The 21,981-nt window shown below is 40.8% G+C and overlaps 1 protein-coding gene and 1 long non-coding RNA gene across 3 annotated transcripts in view; both read left to right on the forward strand.

Annotated features, from left to right (window-relative positions):
- tsnax (translin-associated factor X) overlaps positions 1-10,493 on the forward strand; it is a 40,555-nt gene extending 30,062 nt beyond the window's left edge. Inside the window, exons 5-6 of one of the 2 annotated variants that reach the window (XM_053501670.1) lie at positions 6,332-6,453; positions 9,752-10,489. In XM_053501670.1, coding sequence (XP_053357645.1) covers positions 6,332-6,453; positions 9,752-10,129 — 500 coding nt within the window. In that variant the 3' untranslated portion in view covers positions 10,130-10,489. Of the gene's footprint in view, positions 1-6,331; positions 6,454-9,751 lie in introns of both variants that reach the window. The other variant, XM_053501671.1, reaches the window with a different exon arrangement.
- A 1,935-nt stretch (positions 10,494-12,428) lies between these two features.
- LOC128528611 (uncharacterized) lies at positions 12,429-13,504 on the forward strand. The gene is made up of 3 exons (XR_008360968.1): positions 12,429-12,561; positions 13,145-13,213; positions 13,436-13,504. It is a non-coding gene; the product is annotated as an uncharacterized LOC128528611 (long non-coding RNA).
- The last annotated feature ends 8,477 nt before the right edge of the window (positions 13,505-21,981 follow it).

Here is a 21,981-nt window from a genome sequence, read left to right on the forward strand (position 1 = left end):
TGATGTTTGCAAATGACATTGTGCTCTGTAGTGAGAGCAGGGAACAGGTGAAGGAAAATTTGGAGAGGTGGAGGTATGCTCTGGAAAGCAGAGGAATGAAGGTTAGCCGCAGCAAGACGGAATACATGTGTGTGAATGAGAGGGACCCAGGAGGATCGGTGAGGCTACAGGGAGCAGAGGTAAAGAAGGTGCAGGATTTTAAGTACTTAGGGTCAACGGTCCAGAGCAACGGAGGGTGTTCAAAGGAGGTGAAGAGGCGGGTACAGGCAGGTTGGAACGGGTGGAGAAAAGTGTCAGGTGTGTTGTGCGATAAAACAGTATCAGCGAGAATGAAAGGAAAGGTGTACAGAACAGTGGTAAGACCAGCAATGCTCTACGGCTTAGAGACGGTGGCACTGAAGAAAAGACAGGAGGCAGAGTTGGAGGTAGCAGAGCTTAAGATGTTGAGGTTCTCCTTGGGAGTGACAAGGATGGATAGGATCAAGAATGAGTTTATCAGAGGGAAAACCCACGTTAGATGTTTTGGAGATAAAGTCAGAGAGGCCTAATTTAGGTGGTTTGGACATGTTCAGAGGAGAGATTGTGAATATATTGGTAGATGGATGCTGAGGTTGGAACTGCCAGGCAGGAGGTCTAGAGGAAGACCAAAGAGGAGATCTATGGATGCAGTGAGAGAGGACATGACGTTAGTTGGTGTGAGAGAAGAGGATGCAGAGAATAGGGTTAGATGGAGGCAAATAATTCGCTGTGGCGACCCCTGAAAGGAAACAGCCGAAAGACAAAGAAGAAGAAGAAGAAGAAGGACGTGCATTATGTTAAATAGGCTGGTATTTTGTGAGACATTCCTACCAGGAATAAATCAGGATGTATCAGACCTAATCTTCCAAGTCTATTTGCAAGAGTCTTTGAAAGTATCTTCTAATGAATGATGAGGAGAGAGATTGGTTTGTATCCTTCTACCTCCTCTGTATTTTTGCCTTTTTTTGGGGAATAACAGTTATGATTGCTTCATTGAATGCTGGTGGTAGCCCAGTCACTAATTCCCTGTTTTACCACTCTTTAAGGAATTTATTAAACCTTTTAACTCTTCTAAAGATGTATCCCTATTAATTGAATTGAGCTCATCCTGAGTAAGAGAGGAGAGTTTACATTTCCTTAAAAACTTATCCATAGCTTGCAAGTCAATGCAAGAGACAAAGGAGTACAAGATTGAGTAGAATTCCGTGAGTTTCCTTGCTGTTTTCCCCGACGCATTCATAATCATTAATCTACCTTGCCGGTGTGGTCTTTCTTAACCCCACCCTCGATAAAACTGCGTATTCAGAGAAAGGCTCGCCCGCGAGAGGTTCTGCGCGGTCCATTACACAGCAAAAATATGTTAGTATATTATGACTGAAATAAAGCGGCTCACGTCGGCGTGCGTTTCGCGAAGACGGCGCTTATTTAACAAATATACATTTTTGTTTGTTGTATTTTTGGGAAAGAGAAATCTCTTATAAATCTCTCATATCGACGCAAACATTTTACATTTACTAAAAGGCTTATTCACAACCATGTTTCTGCCATTCACAGACATGCATTGTGCTGCTGTGTTGTTGTTTGTAATCAAAGTATTTTATGAATAAAATGAATGCTGTTTTTGGTACACACTTTCACTTTTCACTTTTCTTCTCCCCTTTGATCAAAATGCTCCTGATATGAGCCGACACGAGCAGCTTTGTTTCAGTCATAATATTCATCTATCATAAAGTGGGGCGACATTTGCAAAGCAGACAAAATGTAAAATCTTTACACCAGAAAAACAAGTACAATCATATACCAAAAAGAGCACCAATATATACTTGCTGATTAAACTGCATTTTTTTTAAAAGTGAAAGTGTGCATCATGTGAGCAGCTTTATTTCAGCCATTCAAACCTTTTGTGGTCAAATAATTATTCAATGCTGGACATAAACAGCAAAAAGCACAATGATTATTATTCTTCTGATTATTATCATGTTCTTTTGCTGTTTTGGTTTAGCGTTGTATGATTATTTGAAAGTGAAGCGCTTTGTGTAGGTTCATGCCACGAGATTGACATTGACAATAAATTGCCATGTCCGCACTGTGAGACGCCTAAGACAGCGCTACAAGGAGACAGGAAGGACAGCTGATCATCCTCGCAGTGGAAGACCACGTGTAACAACACCTGCACAGGATCGGTACACCTGCGTGACAGGTACAGGATGGCCACAACAACTGCCCGAGTCACACCACAGGAACACAAAATCCCTCCATCAGTGCTCAGACTGTCCGCAATAGGCAGTCCATGAGGAGGAGATGCACTGCAGTACTTCAAGCAGCTGGTGGCCACACCAGATACTGACTGGTACTTTTGATTTTAAGCCTCCCTTCATTCAGGGACACATTGTGAAACATTTTTAGTTTATGTGTTATGGTGTTGACTCTTTTAGTGTTCATACAAATGTTTACACATTAAGTTTACTGAAGGTAAAAACAGTTGAAAGTCAGAGGACGTTTCTTTTTTTGCTGAGTATATAATATTTAGTACAACAAAATACCAGAAAAAAAATCCTCATCTTCTGAGTCATTGATTAATTTTCTTTCTTTTAGTTTGTCCAGTTTGTCTCCTTTTTCTAAACATTCTTATCTGTAAGGAATTCCTTCACATACTCAATCCATATCTCTCTTATTTCCTGCATGTCTGTCAATATGTTGTCATCTTTGCCATAGATGGTTCATAATGTATGTCTCCGTTTAACTGTTGCATATGCTTCCTTTACTCTGTTTGTACCTATACACTTCATTATATCTGTTATTAATCCATCTTCTTTTGTCTTTTTACTCTTCTTAAGCGACTTGAAACTTTCCTTATATTTAATTCCTCATTTTATCTCTTCATGATTTTTAACTTTGTTCTTTTGTCAGCTAACTTCAGTGTTTAATCACTAATCCAAACTTTCTTAGGTCTCCTTTCTTGTTCTCAGTCTGATGCAGATTCTTTTAAAACTCTCTCCAGGGTCACTTTCTCATTTATGTCCATCTTATCAAAGTCTCCTATTTTAGCATTTGCTTTCTTCCATGTCTTTTCTGTGTGTCAGATGATTTTCTTTAAATCATATCTTGTCATTCCTTTATTTTTTGTTACTTTTCATTCTCAGCTGTATATTACACAGATCTAGGGTGTAATATATAGCTACTACCACACTACTACTTTACTACACTGAGCCATTGCGCACCTGCACAACATGCTTATCTTTTCCGTTCAGAACTTGTTTGCTGTTATAAAAAAATAAATAAATACAGTTAACTAGGGCTGCACGATTTGGGAAAAATGTCATATTGCGATTATTAAGGTCAAAATTGCGATTTGCGATACGATAAACAAGTGGTATGACTCAACTTGCTTATCAAGGAAAATCCACCCACATTACTAATAATGCAGAAATTTAAATTTCTCAACTGAGATATGGTGTACAGTGCAATCTAGCAACTATGAACAAATGAACAATGTTTTCTAATTAAAACAAAATTGTACAAATTTAAATAACAGTAATCATCTTTACATTATTGAATTAAATTTGAATTAAATTACACAACCTCATACAACCTGTGTTTTGAGCTTGTTAAAGGGGTCATCCAGTTCCATTTTTCATTAGTTAATATGATTCTTTAGGGTCCTATTGAAAAGTTTGAAATATACTTTAATTAAAAATTCTCAATGGTTGTGTAAAAAAGCATCACTTTTACCTGGTAAAAAGTAGCTCTGTACTCAGCAACCTATTTCAGTACATGCTCCTTTAAATGCTAATGACAGTTCCGTGGGGCGTGTCTTCACAACACACTGCCACGGGAGTGTAGTCCAGTGCGGGCAATGCTTTGTGGGTAATGCGGTCCAAAGTGCGGAAATGTGAGAAAAGCTGGAATATAGAGCCTGGAAAGATATCATAGAAAAAGAAATTACACTCACCGAGCCTGGTGAAGATGAAGCAGCAACACGAAGCGTTAGTACAGTTAGGAGCAGCTTCCTAGCAAAACCTGCTTTATATTGACCCGTGTTTATAAAGCAGTCCGGTGAAAAATGATTAGCGCAAACATCAACGCATTTAGGTAGATCGGTGGGGACGTTAGCTTTAAAAACAAAATTCAGCCACTGCGTCCTCAGCGGCTTAGATGTCGGTAGTGAATGACGACTGCTGTGTTCGCTATATAGGAGTGGCCTCTGGGGGTGTGGCGTCAGACCGACAGCCATTTGAGATTGGCCTGATTTCAGAAGGTGCATCTTATTTTAATAAATAAAAACAAAAAATTACTGGGCGGCTCTTTATTATTGTACAGTGGTTGTGCACACACTCTCCTAACACAAATTTCACTCCAAACAGCTTAAAAAAGTGCATGTAGGCCCGTATGACCCCTTTAAGACCTACAGTACAAAAAGCCCTCACCGCCCGGGTGCACAACACAATAGGATGTAATAGGGCTGTTCTCAGCTTGGGCCCTAAATATTTGTCGTGTGTGTGAGTGAGAGAGAGAGAGAGAGAGTGAGTAATGTAAGTGTGTGTGTTAACATTTGTGGTGTGTGTGTGTTTGTAGAATAAGGGGAATTTTTTATTTTAAGACCTCCAAAAAGCTGGTGTGTGTATGCACATGTGGGTGTGGTGAGTGTTAACATTTATGTGCATGTTGTATGGGTGTGTTTATGCATGTGTGTGTCTGTGAGAGAGAGAGATGTAAGAATGTATGAGTATGTTTGTGTGTGATGTATGAATGTGTGTGTTTGGGGTGTGTGTGTGAGGTGTGTGTGTCTGAGTTTTAACATTTGTGATGTGTACGTGTGTAGAATAGGCCGCAGATGCTGGAAAAAAAAAAAGCATCACACTATGTTGTTACTCAATGTGATGTCACTCAATATAATGGCACAAACAATTTATTAACCACTTTTTAGCGTAAGTTTAAGTTTAAGGAGGATTAATTTTGCAAACAACCCAAAATAACTGACTTCCTGTTAAGTTGAGCACATGACATGCACTGCAAAAGGTGTATAGCTCAGTGACCTCTAAATGTTTACCGGTTCAGGTAAGTGTGTATGAGCTATGCAGCAAGATTTTGTGTGAGGGCTGCGCGACTCTCAGGCATCCTAATGTCAGCAGATTCCAACCTGTCTGCCAATTTTTATGAGTTTTTGAGCATGTTATGACCTCCAAAAAGCTGTTATGAGTGTGTGTTAACATTTGTGATGCGAGTGTTAGCATTTGAGATGTGTGTACATGTGTATGATGCATGAGTGTGTTTATGCGTGCATGTGTACATGTTTCTGTGTGTGAGAGAGGGAGAGAAATGTAAGTGTGTATGTGTGTGATATGAGTGTGTTTGTGCGTCTGTATGTGTGTATGAGTGTGTGCGTGTGAGATGTGTGTAAGTGTTAACAGTTGTGATGTGTACATGTGTAGAATAGGCCACAGATGCTAGAAATGCTATGTCACTGAACATGAGGTCACTGAATATAAGGTCACATAGAAAGTTATTAACCACTTTATGCCGAGTTTAAGGCATCGTCATGGCTGACCCGTTTGAGAAATTAAAAATTCCTCTACAAAGTGCTTTCGCACTACTCGTATGTCATGATCCTGATCGTTTATCAAGTTAACATTTATTTTTGAATTCTGCTCGTCTTGCAAAACACTTGGAGACCAAATTACTCGCAATATAAGGTTCCACTGTAGTTGTTTGTCCACATTTGTCAAGTACAAGGTTATAGAAGACATCCCTGAAGGTGCCTGGCAAGCAGGCTAGACACAGGCAGACCAAGAGCTGCAGATTCTCAGAACAAGCAGACTAAATCATATAGACTAGCTAGTGTGTCAACTTTGTCATTTGTCATCTTTGTCATGCTGACATCAAACTTAGGGTGGTTAAAACTAAAGTTGACCTTATTGATGTTCCCTCAGTTCAATTTTGTGGTGTATGCATGCATGTGTGTGTCCTTCCACTTCTCTCACTAAAATTGTGCATTGACGTGCTTTGAGACGAAAAGTGGGTGTGATCAAAATATTGTGAAGCCCTATGTAGCCATGAAGATGATTATCAAGTGATAATTCACATAAAATTCGCAGATGCTTGATGCATGATACTGCTCGTCCATATGTACTGTGGGACATATGGATTGACCAAGTAACATCTTTTTTCTTTTTTTTTTTTTGATCCAGTGAGGACATTGTTAGTACTTGAGTTGTTCAATTCAATTACATTCGACAAGAGAAGTTTTATTTAGATATTTTATTTATCATGAAACTGTGAGTAACTATCTTACTATCTCTTTTTTCTCATCAAGGCATTCAGGAGTATGTAGAGGCAGTGTCCTTCCATCATTTCATCAGGCACCGTACCTTGATCAGTCTGGAGGAGATAAATGCCCGTCTTGTATTCATGAGAGATGAAAAGATGGAAACAAAGGTATTGATTTCTCAAAATAGATGTGTCATGGCAAGGAATTAAACAAAAAAAAATGTTGTGTTCTATTTTGCTTTTAACGTATGTACATGCTTAAAGTAATCAACATGAATAAGTTATGCACTAAAATATACAGTACTGAAACTTGTGCATGTGCATTTGTCAACGGGGCAAAGCTCCACCGGCTGTATTCCCAGTAGTAAGAAGGAAGTTGTGTCGTGCAGTTATAGCTGGAAATGGGGTTTCTCAACGAACAAAAAAGTATTCATGTTTGAGTATTATTTTCGCTCATACGAAAGTGTACCGAGTTCAAAAAAGTGGCAGAACAAATTCTTTTTATACCTGCCCCTTTTCTTCCGATCTTTTACCACTTGATGCCTACTTATGGGCAATGTTAAAGGAGAGTGTGTTTAACTGTGAAGATTCGCCAAGAACTGTGCCTGCCGTACATGCATAAAATGTTAACATATTCTTATGTTTATCATATATAAATAACATTTGTCTCTGTTCATTGCATTACTAATCCTCTTCTTCCTTTTGTACCTGTTATTTTCTAGGCTGCTTTAAGCAAAAGCATGAGCTAAATGTAAATACAGTCTATAGATATAGTGGAACCTTGCATCGCAAGTAACTTTGTCTACAGGCGTTTCGCAAGACTTGCAAAATTTTTAAAAATATTTTAACTTGTTAAACGAGCAAGATCCTGATATTAGTACTGAAGTACGTATACGCGTTGTTTGCTGAGCGTCACATAATTACAACTAAGCCAATGGTTCTCTCTCTCTCTCTCTCTCTCTTACGTTGTGGGATTGTGGCTAATCATCTCCCACTTGTGAAGAAAAAAATGTTGAGAAGGCTTTAGCAGTGCAGAAGTTGATTCTGTTCATGAAATACTTAAAAGGAGGAAAAAGCAAGAGCCATTAAAGAGTTTATTAGTTAAAGTCATTAAAAAAGGAAGATTCCAGTAACCAGAAACACTTTCAGTGAGGAGTGATTCTGGTAATGTGTGTGTGTGTATGAGAGAGTGAAAGAGAGAGTCGTCCTCACAGTAGCCCCCTGCTTTTGCTTCTTCTATTGTCCACCACCAGTCATAATTTTTTACAAAGGTAAAGTTCAGGTTAATTTGTTTTATTTTTACTTTATATTTTTTATCAATTATTTTTATATAAATATTTTGTTTCCATTATTTCTTAAGTGGAAATTTGCTTTTGATATACAAATGATTTGATGTACAAGAACTCATTCAAGGTTTACCACAGCATGAACTAGTGGTGGGAATGTGCGCAAATTTTTTCGACACCCAATTCAACACACCCGGTGACAGAGGGAATGAACGGATCTCGCACTCCAGTCACATTATAAACACATTGTGGGAAGCTAAGTCCAGAGTAAAAAAGGCCCAAGAAAAATACCAGAGTAAAAGTCTCAGAGGCCAATGTTGTGCGGCCATCGCTATGAGCGGAACAATGCCACGCGCTCCAAAAATTTCTAGGGCGAGTAAAGGAAACACTGCTAATTGATCACAGAATGAGAGAGATCCTAGCCTGCGGCGGGCATTCCAGCACACAGATCTTCACAGGGGGGACTTAGGACGTGCTTTTTGGAGACTCACAAGTAAGCATAGGAACCACTTGTCGCACTAGGCTCTCTGGTTTCACAGAAGGGATGCAGAAGCCTCCTGTTGTATATACGTATATACAGTATATATTAGTGTGCGTGTGTCATGGAGATAGAAAAGGGCTGTCTTGTAAAGCTGTCCCAGGTTAAATAAATTTAATTTCAGAAAATACTTAACTAGACCGAGTTCACCATCCAATACAGCTAAGGAAAATGGTGTTTGTTCAAGCACGCAGTAAGCTGCATTTAGAGTTGTCCTCCCCCCAGCGTCTTTCTAGGCTCCCTTAAATGAGGTTAGCTGACTCAGCTGCTTCACCGAAATTCTCCTCCAGGAAATTTGGAGGCGCAGTCTCGCAAAAATATAATGCGAAAGCAAAACACCAAACCTCTGTTTTTTTAATGCTTTACATTGATTTACCTGTGTCAAAGGTGTATAAGACTCACTTTGTTGGACTTACGAATAAATCCAACTTACGAACATGCTCCCTGAACTTGCCGAATTTATATAAATGTATAAAGAAAGGCTCGTGCCTTTTCATATATTCAGTAATGAGTTACTACTTCCATATTGTTAATGAACTTTATAGTGATTTAGAAATTAAGATGTTTTGGGGAAATTTTTTGCATGTCCACCTTTATGTAATAATGGCAAAAAAGAGGTGTAAATGTAAGTCTTTAATTTGTTCAGGTAAGTATTTGGAATTTTTTCAATTATGTTCGGAATCTAGCAATACCTAGATCTGGTAAGCAGTTTTGCTATAACACGAGCAGTATCATCACAGATGCAAACTGTACCAGCCTCTGAATGCAGTGTTATGATCTATAGTTGCTTAATTGGTCAGGTCTAGGGTCAGCACTTTATATGGTAATAAAGTGAAGTCCGTCTAGTACATGAATGTACAAATCTAAAAATCCTACAACCACCCAGTTATCCCTGTTGAGCCCTTGAGCAAGGCCCTCAACTGTCAACCCTTAACTGCTCAGATGTATAATGTTATAAAAATGTAAGGTGTTAAAATGTAAATGTGAAATAAAAATGTTCTGTCTCTCGATTTAAAGGTGCAGAGACAGCGCCTTTAAATCGAGAGACAGAACATTTTTATTTCACATTTACATTTCAACACCTTACATTTTTATAACATTATACATCTGAGCAGTTAAGGGTTGACAGGGAATCCAAGTCGCCAATATGTCTCACAGCTGTTTTTCACTGTATTAGACTGAGAACTCTGTTTTGTTGAGAATTTTCAGAAATTAGGATTATTAACCATTAGGGCATTTATATTTTTTTTAATCATTGTGCTTTTGGATTGATTCATTCAACTGGTGAGGCTGGCTCATTTCTCCCGCGGTCCATTCATATCTGCAGAAATTCGTAACTCAAAGTCGGGAAGTACCTGTAATGTAAATAAACCAATATGTACATATCAAACATAGCACTACCTAATTAGGTAGTTCATAACAGATAATAAGTAGCAGTCGGTTCTTAAAATTGATGTGTTAGAACCAGGAAAAAATTACCAACAGTACCGGTTGGTAAATATGTTGCATATTCTGATTTATTAATGTTTATTATTTCATAATGTTACTTTGATAAATATTTGCATGTCGAAATATGATGCTAGTGTTTTAGGTTTTCTTCATTGTGCAAATGCTCATTGTGACCTACTTTTTTTTTGTTCAGGTTTGTGGCAAAGGTTTGTGCTCAGGAGCCTGCGTGTTGACTTTCCAAGTTACACCAACTGACTACCTTTTGGGTGTGGCTGATCTGACTGGTGAGCTAATGCGTATGTGCATCAGCAGTGTTGGAAATGGTGATGTGGACACACCCTTTGAGCTCAGTAACTTCCTGCGGCAGATCCATGATGGCTTTTCGTATATTGGTAACATGGGCCCATATGAGGTTTCTAAAAAATTGCATACTCTCCGACAGAGCCTTGGCAAGGTGGAGGATGCCTGCTATACACTCAGAGTGCGTGGTTCAGAGATTCCCAAACACATGCTAGCTGATGTTTTTTCAAACAGGGCTACAGTGTTTGAGGAGGAAGATGGAGCAGTATAAAGGTTCTATTTCTCATTTGTCTGAAATATGTATGTTGCCTATGGTTGAACCATATGTTATGGGGAAAGTTTTGAGGTCATACTTATTTGTTTTACAAGTCCTAGATGTTTTCCAGCCATGATCGCTGTGTTTCTAGAATGTCAGAACAGATGTTGACATGTTCCAACTTGCTTTGTGTTAATGTTAAGAAATGCTCATAAAACTTTTTTTTGTCTGCGATGTCATGACTTAAATGTTAGTTTTTAATAATTATTTAGTGTGTGTATATATAAATATATATATCCATGGCTATATACCCTTTTCAGTTTGTGAGAATAAAGATCTTGAATTCAAGGTAGTCAAGTTAATTTATTGTATATTATTATTGTTAATTTATTTTAAGTATGCCAGGGCAGGAGAAGTATGGAAGTGAAATAGTCTCATTAATAATTCACACAAATGACACAATGCACATGTGCGTATCCCAATTCACATGCATGAAACTCAATTCATGTGCACGGAAAAAAATATATTCACAAAAAATATATTCACACTCGCGTGCACAAAATAAATATATACAGTGCATCTGGAAAGTATTCACAGCGCATCACTTTTTCCACATTTTATGTCACAGCCTTATTATAAAATGGATTAAATTCATTTTTTCCTCAGATTTCTACCCACAACAAACCATAATGGCAACATGAGAAAAGTGTACTTGATTTTTGCAAATTTATTAAAAATAAAAAAGTGAGAAAGCACATGTACTCTACATGAGTATTCACAGCCTCTGCCATGAAGCTTAAAATTGAGCTCAGCTGCATCCTGTTTCCCCTGATCATCCTTGAGATGTTTCTGCAGCTTAAATGGAGTCTACCTGTGGTAAATTCAGTTGATTGGACATGATTTGGAAAGGCACACACCTGTCTATATAAGGTCCCACAGTTGTGACAGTTCATGTCAGAGCACAAACCAAGCATGAAGTCAAAGGGATCTCTGAGACAGGATTGTCTCGAGGCACAAAACTGGGGAAGGTTACAGAAAAAAATCTGCTGCTTTGAAGGTCCTAATGAGCACAGTGACCTCCATCATCCGTAAGTGGAAGAAGTTCGAATTAAGAAGACTTAGGAAGTTCTTATACCAGAAAAAAAAAAAAAATTCAAAAAGTGCACTAATAATTTAATAATTAATGGCAGTTTCTTCCACCATTATAAATCACTCTACACTGTTCCTCCACATGCTGACACTTCAACTCTAACATTAGAGGCCTTTTTTCAAAATATGTGCATTCCTACAGTAAGTTTAGATACGGCATCAGAATTAGATGAGTATATATCTAATACAGAAATATCCGTAGCAATTTAAAGTATGCAATCACCTGAATCAGGTGGATACCCTTTAGAAGTGTAAAAAAAAAAAATTATAATCAGCCTACTTCCCTATTCTATTGGTGTCAGTTTTTTAAGAAAGCTTTTACTCTGGATCATTATGTTACTATTTTCTTAATCTTAAAGGATAAAAAGAACCTTTTTAACTGCAGTTCATATATCATCCAATTTCATTGTTAAATAAAGAAACGAAAATCTTAGCAAAAATTCTGGCCTACCCGAAAGATCTGCCTGACCAAGTAAAACAGATAAAGAACAGAATATTCCAGAATGCTTGGTTAACTTACCATTTGGTTAATCATAACCTCTGGGTTAATTTACCCCAGACCCGCATACCATGAGTATGTTGGTTCCAAAACACCTGAGTAGAGTAAGTTTCATCAACCTCCTACTGGTTACCCAAAGTTAATGCACGTGCACGGTGCATTCATAAAGACATTTTCAATGGATCGCCGATTTCATAAGTCAAAATGGAAAATCAAGGTGAAAAAAAAAGAGCGGCATACTTCACAGAGGTTTTAATGCACGCATATGAAGAATTAAAGCCAATAATAATGAAAAAAGTGATACGGCTGCACCGGCTAGAGTTGGCTTGTTAAAAAATAACACGAGTAAATGCTTGAGTGTATTAAAGTGCAAATTTGACATCTCTCCTTTTATTATAATGCAAAATAATTGAACACTTCTTTGGCATCCTTTTGCCTCTTAAATAAAAGCATTTACTTTCCCTGCCATTAATTTTATTAGGGTAAAATACCAATGCATACTGACTAGGAATTTATGGTTTCTTATTTAATAAGGTGTAATCCTTCTGGAGCCAGAAGAACTTTAAGGCGAGTCAAAAGGAAACGCAAAAACATTCTGCAAAAAGGTAATATTTGATTACATGATCACTGAAATATTTATTAAACACGATTTAGTATATTCTTTCTGCCATGTAGCTATAGAAAGAAGGCTGAAGCCTGTCTAACTGGCAGGGGCCCACCACCACCTCCCCTCACCCCATCTGAGGAGCTGGCTCTGTCCCTTAATAAAGGGCGACCAGTGATACTAATATGGTGAAATGTAAGTTTACCACTATGATTTGTTTTCATTATATGACTTAATAAATTACTATCTCTGTCACTTAGAGGCTTTTGAATATGCTTAACGTTTTTATGCAGGCTTACTTTATTTAACTGCATATAATGTATAGGCGACTATGATCTTAGTTGTATTACTTTGACATGTTTTTTTCTGCCTTAGTGGTTTACATCGATAATGTTGAGAATTTCATGGGTTGTATTTTCTTATAGATACTAATAGAGGGTTTGTATTATTGGACCCTACAGAAACAACACAGTCTGTTACAGTTGTGTTTTGTTGTCAGGTACCTTTAGGTGCTTTGAGATTTTTTTTTCTTTGCCAGATAACTTATACTATATATGGGCCAGGGGTAGCTCAGTGGTTAAGGCATTGGACTACGGTTCGGAAGATCCCAGGTTCAAACCCCACAACCACCAAGTTTCCACTGTTGGGCCCTTGAGCAAGGCCCTTAACCCTCAACTGCTCAGATGTATAATGAGATAAAAAAAAAATGTAAGTCGCTCTGGATAAGAGCGTCTGCCAAATGACTAAATGTAAATGTACTTGCTTATTTCCACTAAAGGATCGACATGACAATGAACAGACCACATCTGCTGTGACAGAAGTGGACAATGCTGGTAGAGCCACTGAGGTATGATGCATACCATTATAATGCATGCCCCCTTTTTACAAACTGTCATTGTTCTTTCACAGTACATACATGGGGATTTCCCCACAGATGAAGGTCCTTCAACCTCAATGCACATAAGCAGTGTAAGAATTTGGGTGCAGTCTATTTTTAAATTTTATTGTCTGACAGAATCTCATTTATTTAATTATTTTTTTAAATAATAATTTCTATTTTCCTTTCTAGTTGCCAGCAAAGGAGCTGTAAGGTCCATCTTTAAAAACAAATGAGCAAAATGGAAAAGAGAAATGGAAGAGAAAATGCTATCCTTTAAAAAAGCAACACTAGAAATTGAACTACTGGAGCAACGCCTTAAGGTGAGAACTTGTGCGTATATTAATCTGTTGCATGTTAAAAGTGTTGTGTAAATAAAGCAATGTCATTAAATAAAAACTTTCCATTTTACTTTCATTGTTTTTCAGGAAATGAAGAAATGAACTGAACAGCAAACCAGTGCAAACAATTTAATAAAAGTAATTTTGACAAATCCTGTTTCTCAAAAGTCTTGCATCTCTGTTGTGTGCAAAAATCTGTAGATGTTCCTCTGGGCCATCTTCAATACAAGGAGGATGGTTCTCTCCTCTTATAGTGGTGATGATGTGAAGCACAACACAAGCCACTATGATGTCTCATGTCCTCTCTGGACTGGCCCGGAGCCCACGGGACTTGAGGATCCCTATGGTCATCTCCACCTTAGCCCGTGTTCGGCTGTGAGCCAGGTTAAAGCGTGTGTGTCTGTGGTCCAGGATCAGGTTCAGGGTAGGGTGTCATTAAATAGGGCAGACAAGGGTGTCCTCTGTTTCCCAGCAAGTAACCATTGTACTGTCTTGTAATGATTCAAGTGTACAATACAAATATAGTAAAAAGAAAAAAGAAAAAAAACATCGGATAAAGCAAAACATACCCTGCTGAAATGTCACTACAGTATAGTTAGTGGAAAATAAAAAGTAATGAGTTTAATGATTTTAACAAGGCAAAAAATTAAGGACACAAAATCAAGCTGTACATTGCTACTATGAATAGATTTTCTATTAACATAGTCTCCCTTATTTATTGAAGGAGCTTTAGTAGGAATGTGGGTGCCATCAATGCATCTAATTACATTTAGAAACCCTGAAATAGAAGTCAAATATGGAAGTCTCAAGTGTGTGTATGCAGGATGAATACATGTATATAGTTGTGGCCAAAAGTTTTGAGAGTGACACAAATATTAGTTTTCACAAAGTTTGCTGCTAAACTGCTTTTAGATCTTTGTTACAGTTGTTTCTGTGATGTACTGAAATATAATTACAAGCACTTCATACGTTTCAAATGCTTTTATCGACAATTCCATGACATTTATGCAAAAAAGTCAGTATTTGCAGTGTTGGCCCTTCTTTTTCAGGACCTCTGCATTTCGACTGGGCATGCTCTCAATCAACTTCTGGGCCAAATCCTGACTGAGAGAAACCCATTCTTTCATAATCACTGCTTGGAGTTTGTCAGAATTAGTGGGTTTTTGTTTGTCCACCCGCCTCTTGAGGATTGACCACAAGTTCTCAATGGGATTAAGATCTGGGGAGTTTCCAGGCCATGAAATTTACAACGTTTCATCGTTTTGGTCCCTGACCCACTGAGTTATCACTTTTGCCTTATGGGACGGTGCTCCATCATGCTGGAAAATGCATTATTCTACACCAAACTGTTGTTGGATTGTTGGAAGAAGTTTCTGTTGGAAGGTGTTTTGGTACCATTCTTTATTCATGGCTGTGTTTTTTTGCAAAATTGTGAGTGAGCCCACTCCCTTGGATAAGAAGCAACCCCACACATGAATGGTCTCAGGATGCTTCACTGTTGGCATGACACAGGACTGATGGTAGCGCTCATCTTTTCTTCTCCGGACAAGCCTTTTTCCAGATGCCCCAAACAATCGGAAAAAGGCTTCATCGGAGAATATGACTTTGCCCCAGTTCTCAGCAGTCCATTCACCATACTTTCTGCAGAAGATCAATCTGTCCCTGATGTTTTTTTTTCGGAGAGAAGTGGCTTCTTTGCTGCCCTTCTTGACACCAGGCCATCTTCCAAAAGTCTTCGCCTCACTGTGCGTGCAGATGCGCTCACACCTGCCTGCTGCCATTCCTGAACAAGCTCTGCACTGGTGGCACTCCGATCCTGCAGCTGAATCCTCTTTACATTTGGGCATTTGGCAGACGCTCTTATCCAGAGCAACTTACATTTTATCTCTTTACACATCCGAGCAGTTGAGGGTTAAGAGCCTTGCTCAAGGGCCCAACAGTGGCAACTTGGTGGTTGTGGGGTTTGAACCTGGGATCTTCTGAACCGTAGTCCAATGCCTTAACCACTGAGCTACCCCTGGCACTTGCTGGACTTTCTTGGACGCCCTGAAGCCTTAAATTAAAGAATTAAACCTCTTTCCTTAAAGTTCTTGATGATCCTATAAATTGTTGATTTAGGTGCAATCTTAGTAGCCACAATATTCTTGCCTGTGAAGCCATTTTTATGCAACGCAATGATTGCGCACACGTTTTGTTGCAGGTCACCATGTTTAACAATGGAAGAACAATGGTTTCTAGCATCACCCTCCTTTTAACCCAATCAGCCTGACATAATGATCTCCAGCCTTGTACTCGTCAACATTCTCACCTGAGTTAACAAGACGATTACTGAAATAATCTCAATTTTCATGGCAAAGAAGGACTATGCAATTTATCTAATCACTCTTCATAACATTCTGGAGTATATGCAAATAGCTATTATAAAAACTTAAGCAGTAACTTTTCCAATTTTCAATATTTATTTAATTCTCAAAACTTTTGGCCACGACTGTAGATATAAATAGTATGACTACATATTAAATATGCGTCATCGATTTTACTACAAAGGACAAACCTGCCACTCTGTGGAAATTCCTCTTTAATAACACACGGAGGATTATGGCCAGAGAACTGTACAAACGTGTGTAAGAAATGTTTAAGTACCAGACATACAGTTGCCTTTCCCACATGCTCTGAATTGCCCACATTGTACAAAAAATGCCCTCACGCAAAAAACGAAGTGCTATTCACAGAATATTTTCTGTTCTAAGCGCAGACCCGCGGTTTGTGACATTTGCAATATGCGGTTTCAAGAGATGCGTTAAGTAAATTAACGATTCCCTTGAAAACCGATAATGCTTTTTCAAATAATCAATAGGAAATGAAAATACATCAATACGCGATCTTGTATCTCTCTCCTATAATCATATAATTTGTGCCTCCACGTCCACAGGATCATCATCAAAACGGCGCGCTATGCTCAATAACTTTCTGAAACAAACTTACCCTGGAACATAACCTGCTACCGAGCAGGTTATCTTCAGAGAGTAAGTTGCTATGATTACATACATACCCAGAAAGTTACCTCTGTTTTTGGAACCGAAAGTTGAGGTTATCCACTAACTTACCCTTAAACTTACCTGGGTATGTCACATAACCTCCTTTCTGGAATACCCACCAGGAAAATCTGTTCATTTATTTATTTATTTATTTTAGACACTTGCTGAATGTTATATATAAACTCCCACCACCGCCCCCTCCTTCACCACCATCTGACACTAGATGCTGAAAAAGTGTTCTTTCAAGTTAATTGGTTTTCCACACACTTTGTAAATTTGGTTTTGGTCCTAAATTTATATCATGGATAAAAAAAGCTATAATCTCCTACCATTTGGACAAATATTAACTTGTATCCTTCCTTTAAGCTTTTGTGTGGCTATTGAGCCATTGGCTAGTGCATTAAGAGAAAATGCCAATATTAAAGGTATCTGTTCTGGTGGCTTGAAGCACAAAGTTTTCCTTTATGCCCATGACCTGCTGTTAATTATATCTGATCTAAACATAGTTTACCAAAACCTGTGGATTTATAGAAAGACTTTGGTGAAATATCTGGCTATAAAGATAATCTACAATAAAATTTAAATTATGCCAATCAAAAACAATCTGGGATCTGGGTAACACACAACCATGCCGATCTGTCCAACTATCAATTAATTATTACGATCGTTCAAGATTTTTTATTTTAGAAAGTGGAAGCTGATAATAAGCCATAATAAGCCAGATCTACCTCTCTTTTCGGGTGGAGGAATAAACACAATTAAGATGAATCTGTTTCCAAAGTACCTATTTCAGTGTCTTCCATTTTTTGAACTTGAATAGTTAAATTTCTACTTTTTTATTTATCAATTTTTTTTTATAAAATGCAAACATGCACTAAACAAAGCATTCTACAGAGGCCCTGTGAATTAGGTGGAATGGCACTTAAAAACTTGCTTTAGTATTACTGGGCTGCTAATGTGAGGACAATGTTGTGCTGGGCAAAGTATAATGGCAACATACGACAAAAACAGCCCACATCCTATTTTAGTTTAAACCCAGCGGTTAAACACTGTTTTTTTTTTTATTATTATTATTAGTTTATGTGACGAACCGCCAAGCCACAGCTCTGCCATAATGTCTGAAGCACTTCTGTTCCACGTTCCCAATCACTCCTTACATCTCACTGCCTCACCTTCGGCTCGCCACACACCTGTGCGGCATCTGTAATCATCCCCTTACCTATTTAAACCACACACTGACACCACCTCATTGCCAGATTATTGTGTGCCTTCCATAGCCCAATTCTCTAGCGTTTGTTCCATGCCTTGACTCTTCGCTACCGACCACGCTTCGTTTTTCTCGACCTCGCTTTTTGTCTCACGTATTGGACTTCCACGCTCACGGACTTTGTTACCGACCACTGGGATTGTTTCAACGACTACGAACTTGGATCACGGACTTTTCTCTCGTCTTTCTGGCTTTGAACTCTGCTCTCCCTCGACCACGAGTAAGCTCAACAAAACCAGCCACCAACCTGCGCGATTTCGTCATTCTCTCACCGGCTCTCCACATCTTTGCATCCCGGCACAAGTCACGCTACAAACAAAGTCCTTTGCACCGGCTCTTTGCACTTTCGCATTCCTGCGCGGGACACACAGGGCACTCTCGCCGGCTCACGGCACTACCGCATTCCTCCCAGGCTCACGTCACACACAGAGCTCTCACTCCGGCTTCCGCATTCCCGCGCCTCTCGCTCTCTCTGCACACGCAGCTTCCCGACACAGAGGAGCGAGCGCCCCAGCTACAATCACAGTCGTCAAGAAACCTCGCTGCCAGCCAGTTTCCAATCTCACGTCCGGCAGTTTATAACATAATAAATTCATAGGAGTTGCGCCACTGCACTTGGAACCATCTCGTCCTGCATTCCTAACAGTATAATCTGGCCATATATGGATCCAGCAGAGGCAGTTCACCTGAGGGGGGCACTGGAGAGCCAGGGAGCCCTCCTGGGCAATCACCAACAAGAGATCAGGCAGATCACCTCCACCCTTCAAACCATCACAGAAACCTTAACGTCACTTACCACTCAGCTACAGCAAACACAACCACCCCCAGCACCTATTCCACAGTCTTCTTTTCCTTCAAATGCCACTGGTCATGAACCACGCCTACCTGCCCCACCCACTTATGATGGTGACCCTTCTACCTGTCGCTCTTTCCTGTCACAGTGTTCCCTCGTTCTTGAACTGCAGGCCGCTTCATTCCCCACTGAACGATCCAAGGTGGCTTATATAATCACGCTTCTCTCAGGGAAAGCAAGGGAGTGGGGAACAGCATTATGGGATGCCCAGGTCCCTTGCTGCTTTACTTACAAGACATTTACTGATGAGATGAGGAGAGTTTTCGACCGTTCGTTCTCAGGACACCAGGCGGCAGGACAGATACTTCTACTACGTCAGGGATCAAGCTCTGTTTCCAACTACGCTATTGATTTTCGGACGCTGGCGCCCTCCTGTGGCTGGGACGAAAGGGCCCTTTTTGATTGTTTTCTCAATGGACTCTCGGACTTAATCAAGGATGAGCTCGCGGCCCGGGAGCTTCCATCGGACCTGCACGTCCTTATCGACTTGGCGACACGCATTGATGCCCGTAAACGATCCTGACGGGAGGAGCATCGGTCTTTTGGGAAGTTTTACACTCCAGCGTCCACATCTACTACCCCTGAGTCACCTCCAGAACCTATGCAAATAGGTCGCACACGTATTTCTCCAAGGGAGCGTCAGCGCCGTAGTGATGACGGGGCTTGCTTTTACTGTGGCCAGGTAGGCCATGTTGTACGGTCCTGCCCACTAAAAGGTCGGGCCCCCCAGTAGTTCTGGGGCTACAGGGGGGTCCTGCTTCCACTCTTTCCCTGAATCAGCGTTCATGTTTTCCTGTCACCCTGACCCTGGACAGTCACTCCTACATCACCCACGCCCTAGTAGACTCCGGGGCCGACCAAAACCTGATCTCCACTTCTGCCGCTTCCCAATTCAAGATCCCGCTCACTTCTTTGTCTCGACCATTCATTGTTCAGGCCCTCGATGGTAGTAGACTTGCTCCGATTACTCATTGCACCATTCCCGTTACGTTACAGTTTTCCGGCAATCACATTGAGACCATCACTTTTCCCGCTGTCCAAAATGCTCACGCACCCATTGTCTTGGGGCTCCCGTGGCTAAGACTACATAACCCTCACATAGATTGGCAGAAACAAAGCATCCTGGGCTGGAGTCCCACCTGCCTCACGTCATGTTTGCGCTCTGCTACCACGGGGCGAATCTCTCCCACCTTCCAAGAGGAGATCCCTGACCTGAACAAAGTACCCACTGAATATCATGATCTCCGACAGGTCTTTAGCAAATCACAGGCTGTCTCTCTACCTCCTCACCGCCCCTATGATTGTGCTATTGACCTTCCCCCTGGCACTTCCCCTCCTAAGGGCCGATTATATTCTCTCTCTCGTCCAGAGAAAGAAGCTATGGAGCAATATATTAGCGAGTCACTCGCAGCAGGCATAATTCGCTCCTCGTCCTCACCTGCAGGGGCAGGATTCTTTTTTGTGGAGAAAAGAGACAAGTCCCTCAGGCCCTGCATCGATTACAGGGGATTAAACGAGATCACGGTCAAGAATCGCTACCCCCTTCCACTAATGTCGTCTGCCTTTGAACTGCTCCAGGATGCCCGCATGTTTACCAAGCTTGACCTAAGGAACGCCTACCATCTGGTTCGAATAATGGAGGGCGATGAATTAATGACCGCCTTCAATACCCCTACTGGCCATTATGAATACCTGGTCCTCCCGTTTGGCCTAACCAATGCCCCAGCAGTTTTCCAGGCACTCATCAATGACGTCCTGAGAGACTTCCTCAACGTCTTCGTGTTCGCTTACATCGACGACATTTTAATCTTTTCACGTTCGGAAGAGGAACACAAACTCCACGTCCGTCAAGTTCTGCAACGTCTGCTAGAAAACAAGCTATATATCAAGGCAGAAAAGTGTGAATTCCACTGCACCTCCACCTCTTTTCTTGGCTTTTTTATCTCACCATCCGGCATCCAGATGGACCCCACCAAGGTTAAGGCGGTAACTGACTGGCCAACTGACTTCGTTTCACACTATCATATCGGCCAGGCTCTAAGAACATTAAACCCGACGCCCTCTCTCGGCAATTCTCTACCTCCCAGCACACTCCCACTGCTGAAACCATCCTTCCATGTCTTGTGGCTACTATGCGGCTGGAAGTAGAAAACCTCGTCCAGCGGACCCTCGACCAGGAACCAGGCCCAAGTAATGTTTTTCCCAGGATGCTTTTTGTCCCTGCATCAGTGAGATCTTAAGTACTTGACTGGGCCCACAGCTCTAGGTTGGCTTGTCACCCTGGGGTGACACGCACACTTTCACTCCTACAACAACGGTTCTGGTGGTCTACTATGAAAGAAGATGTCAAGGAGTTTGTAGCTGCCTGTGACATCTGTTCTAGTAACAAGACAACTAACCGCCCCCCGAGGGCCTCCTAAGACCCCTTCCCATTCCCCATCGGCCCTGGTCTCACATCTCTATTGATTTTGTCACTGGACTGCCACCATCCGACAATAACACATGCATCTTGACCATTGTAGACCGGTTTTCCAAATCAGCCCATTTCATTCCGTTACCCAAGCTTCCGTCCGCCAAGGAAACAGCCGAACTTCTGGTTGACCATGTTTTTCGTCTCCATGGACTTCCGTTGGACATCGTTTCTGACAGAGGGCCTCAATTCTCAGCTCGTTTCTGGAAGGCATTTTGTGGCTTTATTGGCGCCACCCCCAGCCTCTCATCTGGTTTTCACCCCCAGACCAATGGACAAACCGAACGCATGAACCAGGAACTGGAAAAGACATTAAGGTGCATGGCCTCTCGAAACACAGGTTCCTGGAGTCGCTTCCTACCCTGGGTGGAATACGCCCCCAACTCGCTCCCCACATCTGCCACAGGGTTGTCCCCGTTCCACTGCTGCCTTGGGTATCAGCCACCGTTATTTCCCTCCCAGGAGGAGGAGGCTGCAGTTCCCTCTGCCCAAGCCTTCGTCCGCCGCTGCAAGAGAACTTGGCAGCGGGCTCGTGTCCAATTACAACGCACTGTCAGCTCCTTCCAGCATCAGGCTAACCGCCGCCGTTTGGCAGCTCCCAGATATCACGTCGACCAAAGGGTCATGTTATCCACTCGCGACCTTCCCCTCAAGACCACCTCTAGGAAGCTCTCGCCAAGGTTCATTGGTCCGTTTACAATTACTTGTGGTTCAACCCATGCTCTGTCCGGTTGGCCTTACCTCTACCCATGCGCCGAGTCAACCCCAC

This window comes from Clarias gariepinus, chromosome 8 (assembly GCF_024256425.1).
Source record: "Clarias gariepinus isolate MV-2021 ecotype Netherlands chromosome 8, CGAR_prim_01v2, whole genome shotgun sequence".
In the NCBI taxonomy this organism is placed as follows: domain Eukaryota; kingdom Metazoa; phylum Chordata; class Actinopteri; order Siluriformes; family Clariidae; genus Clarias; species Clarias gariepinus.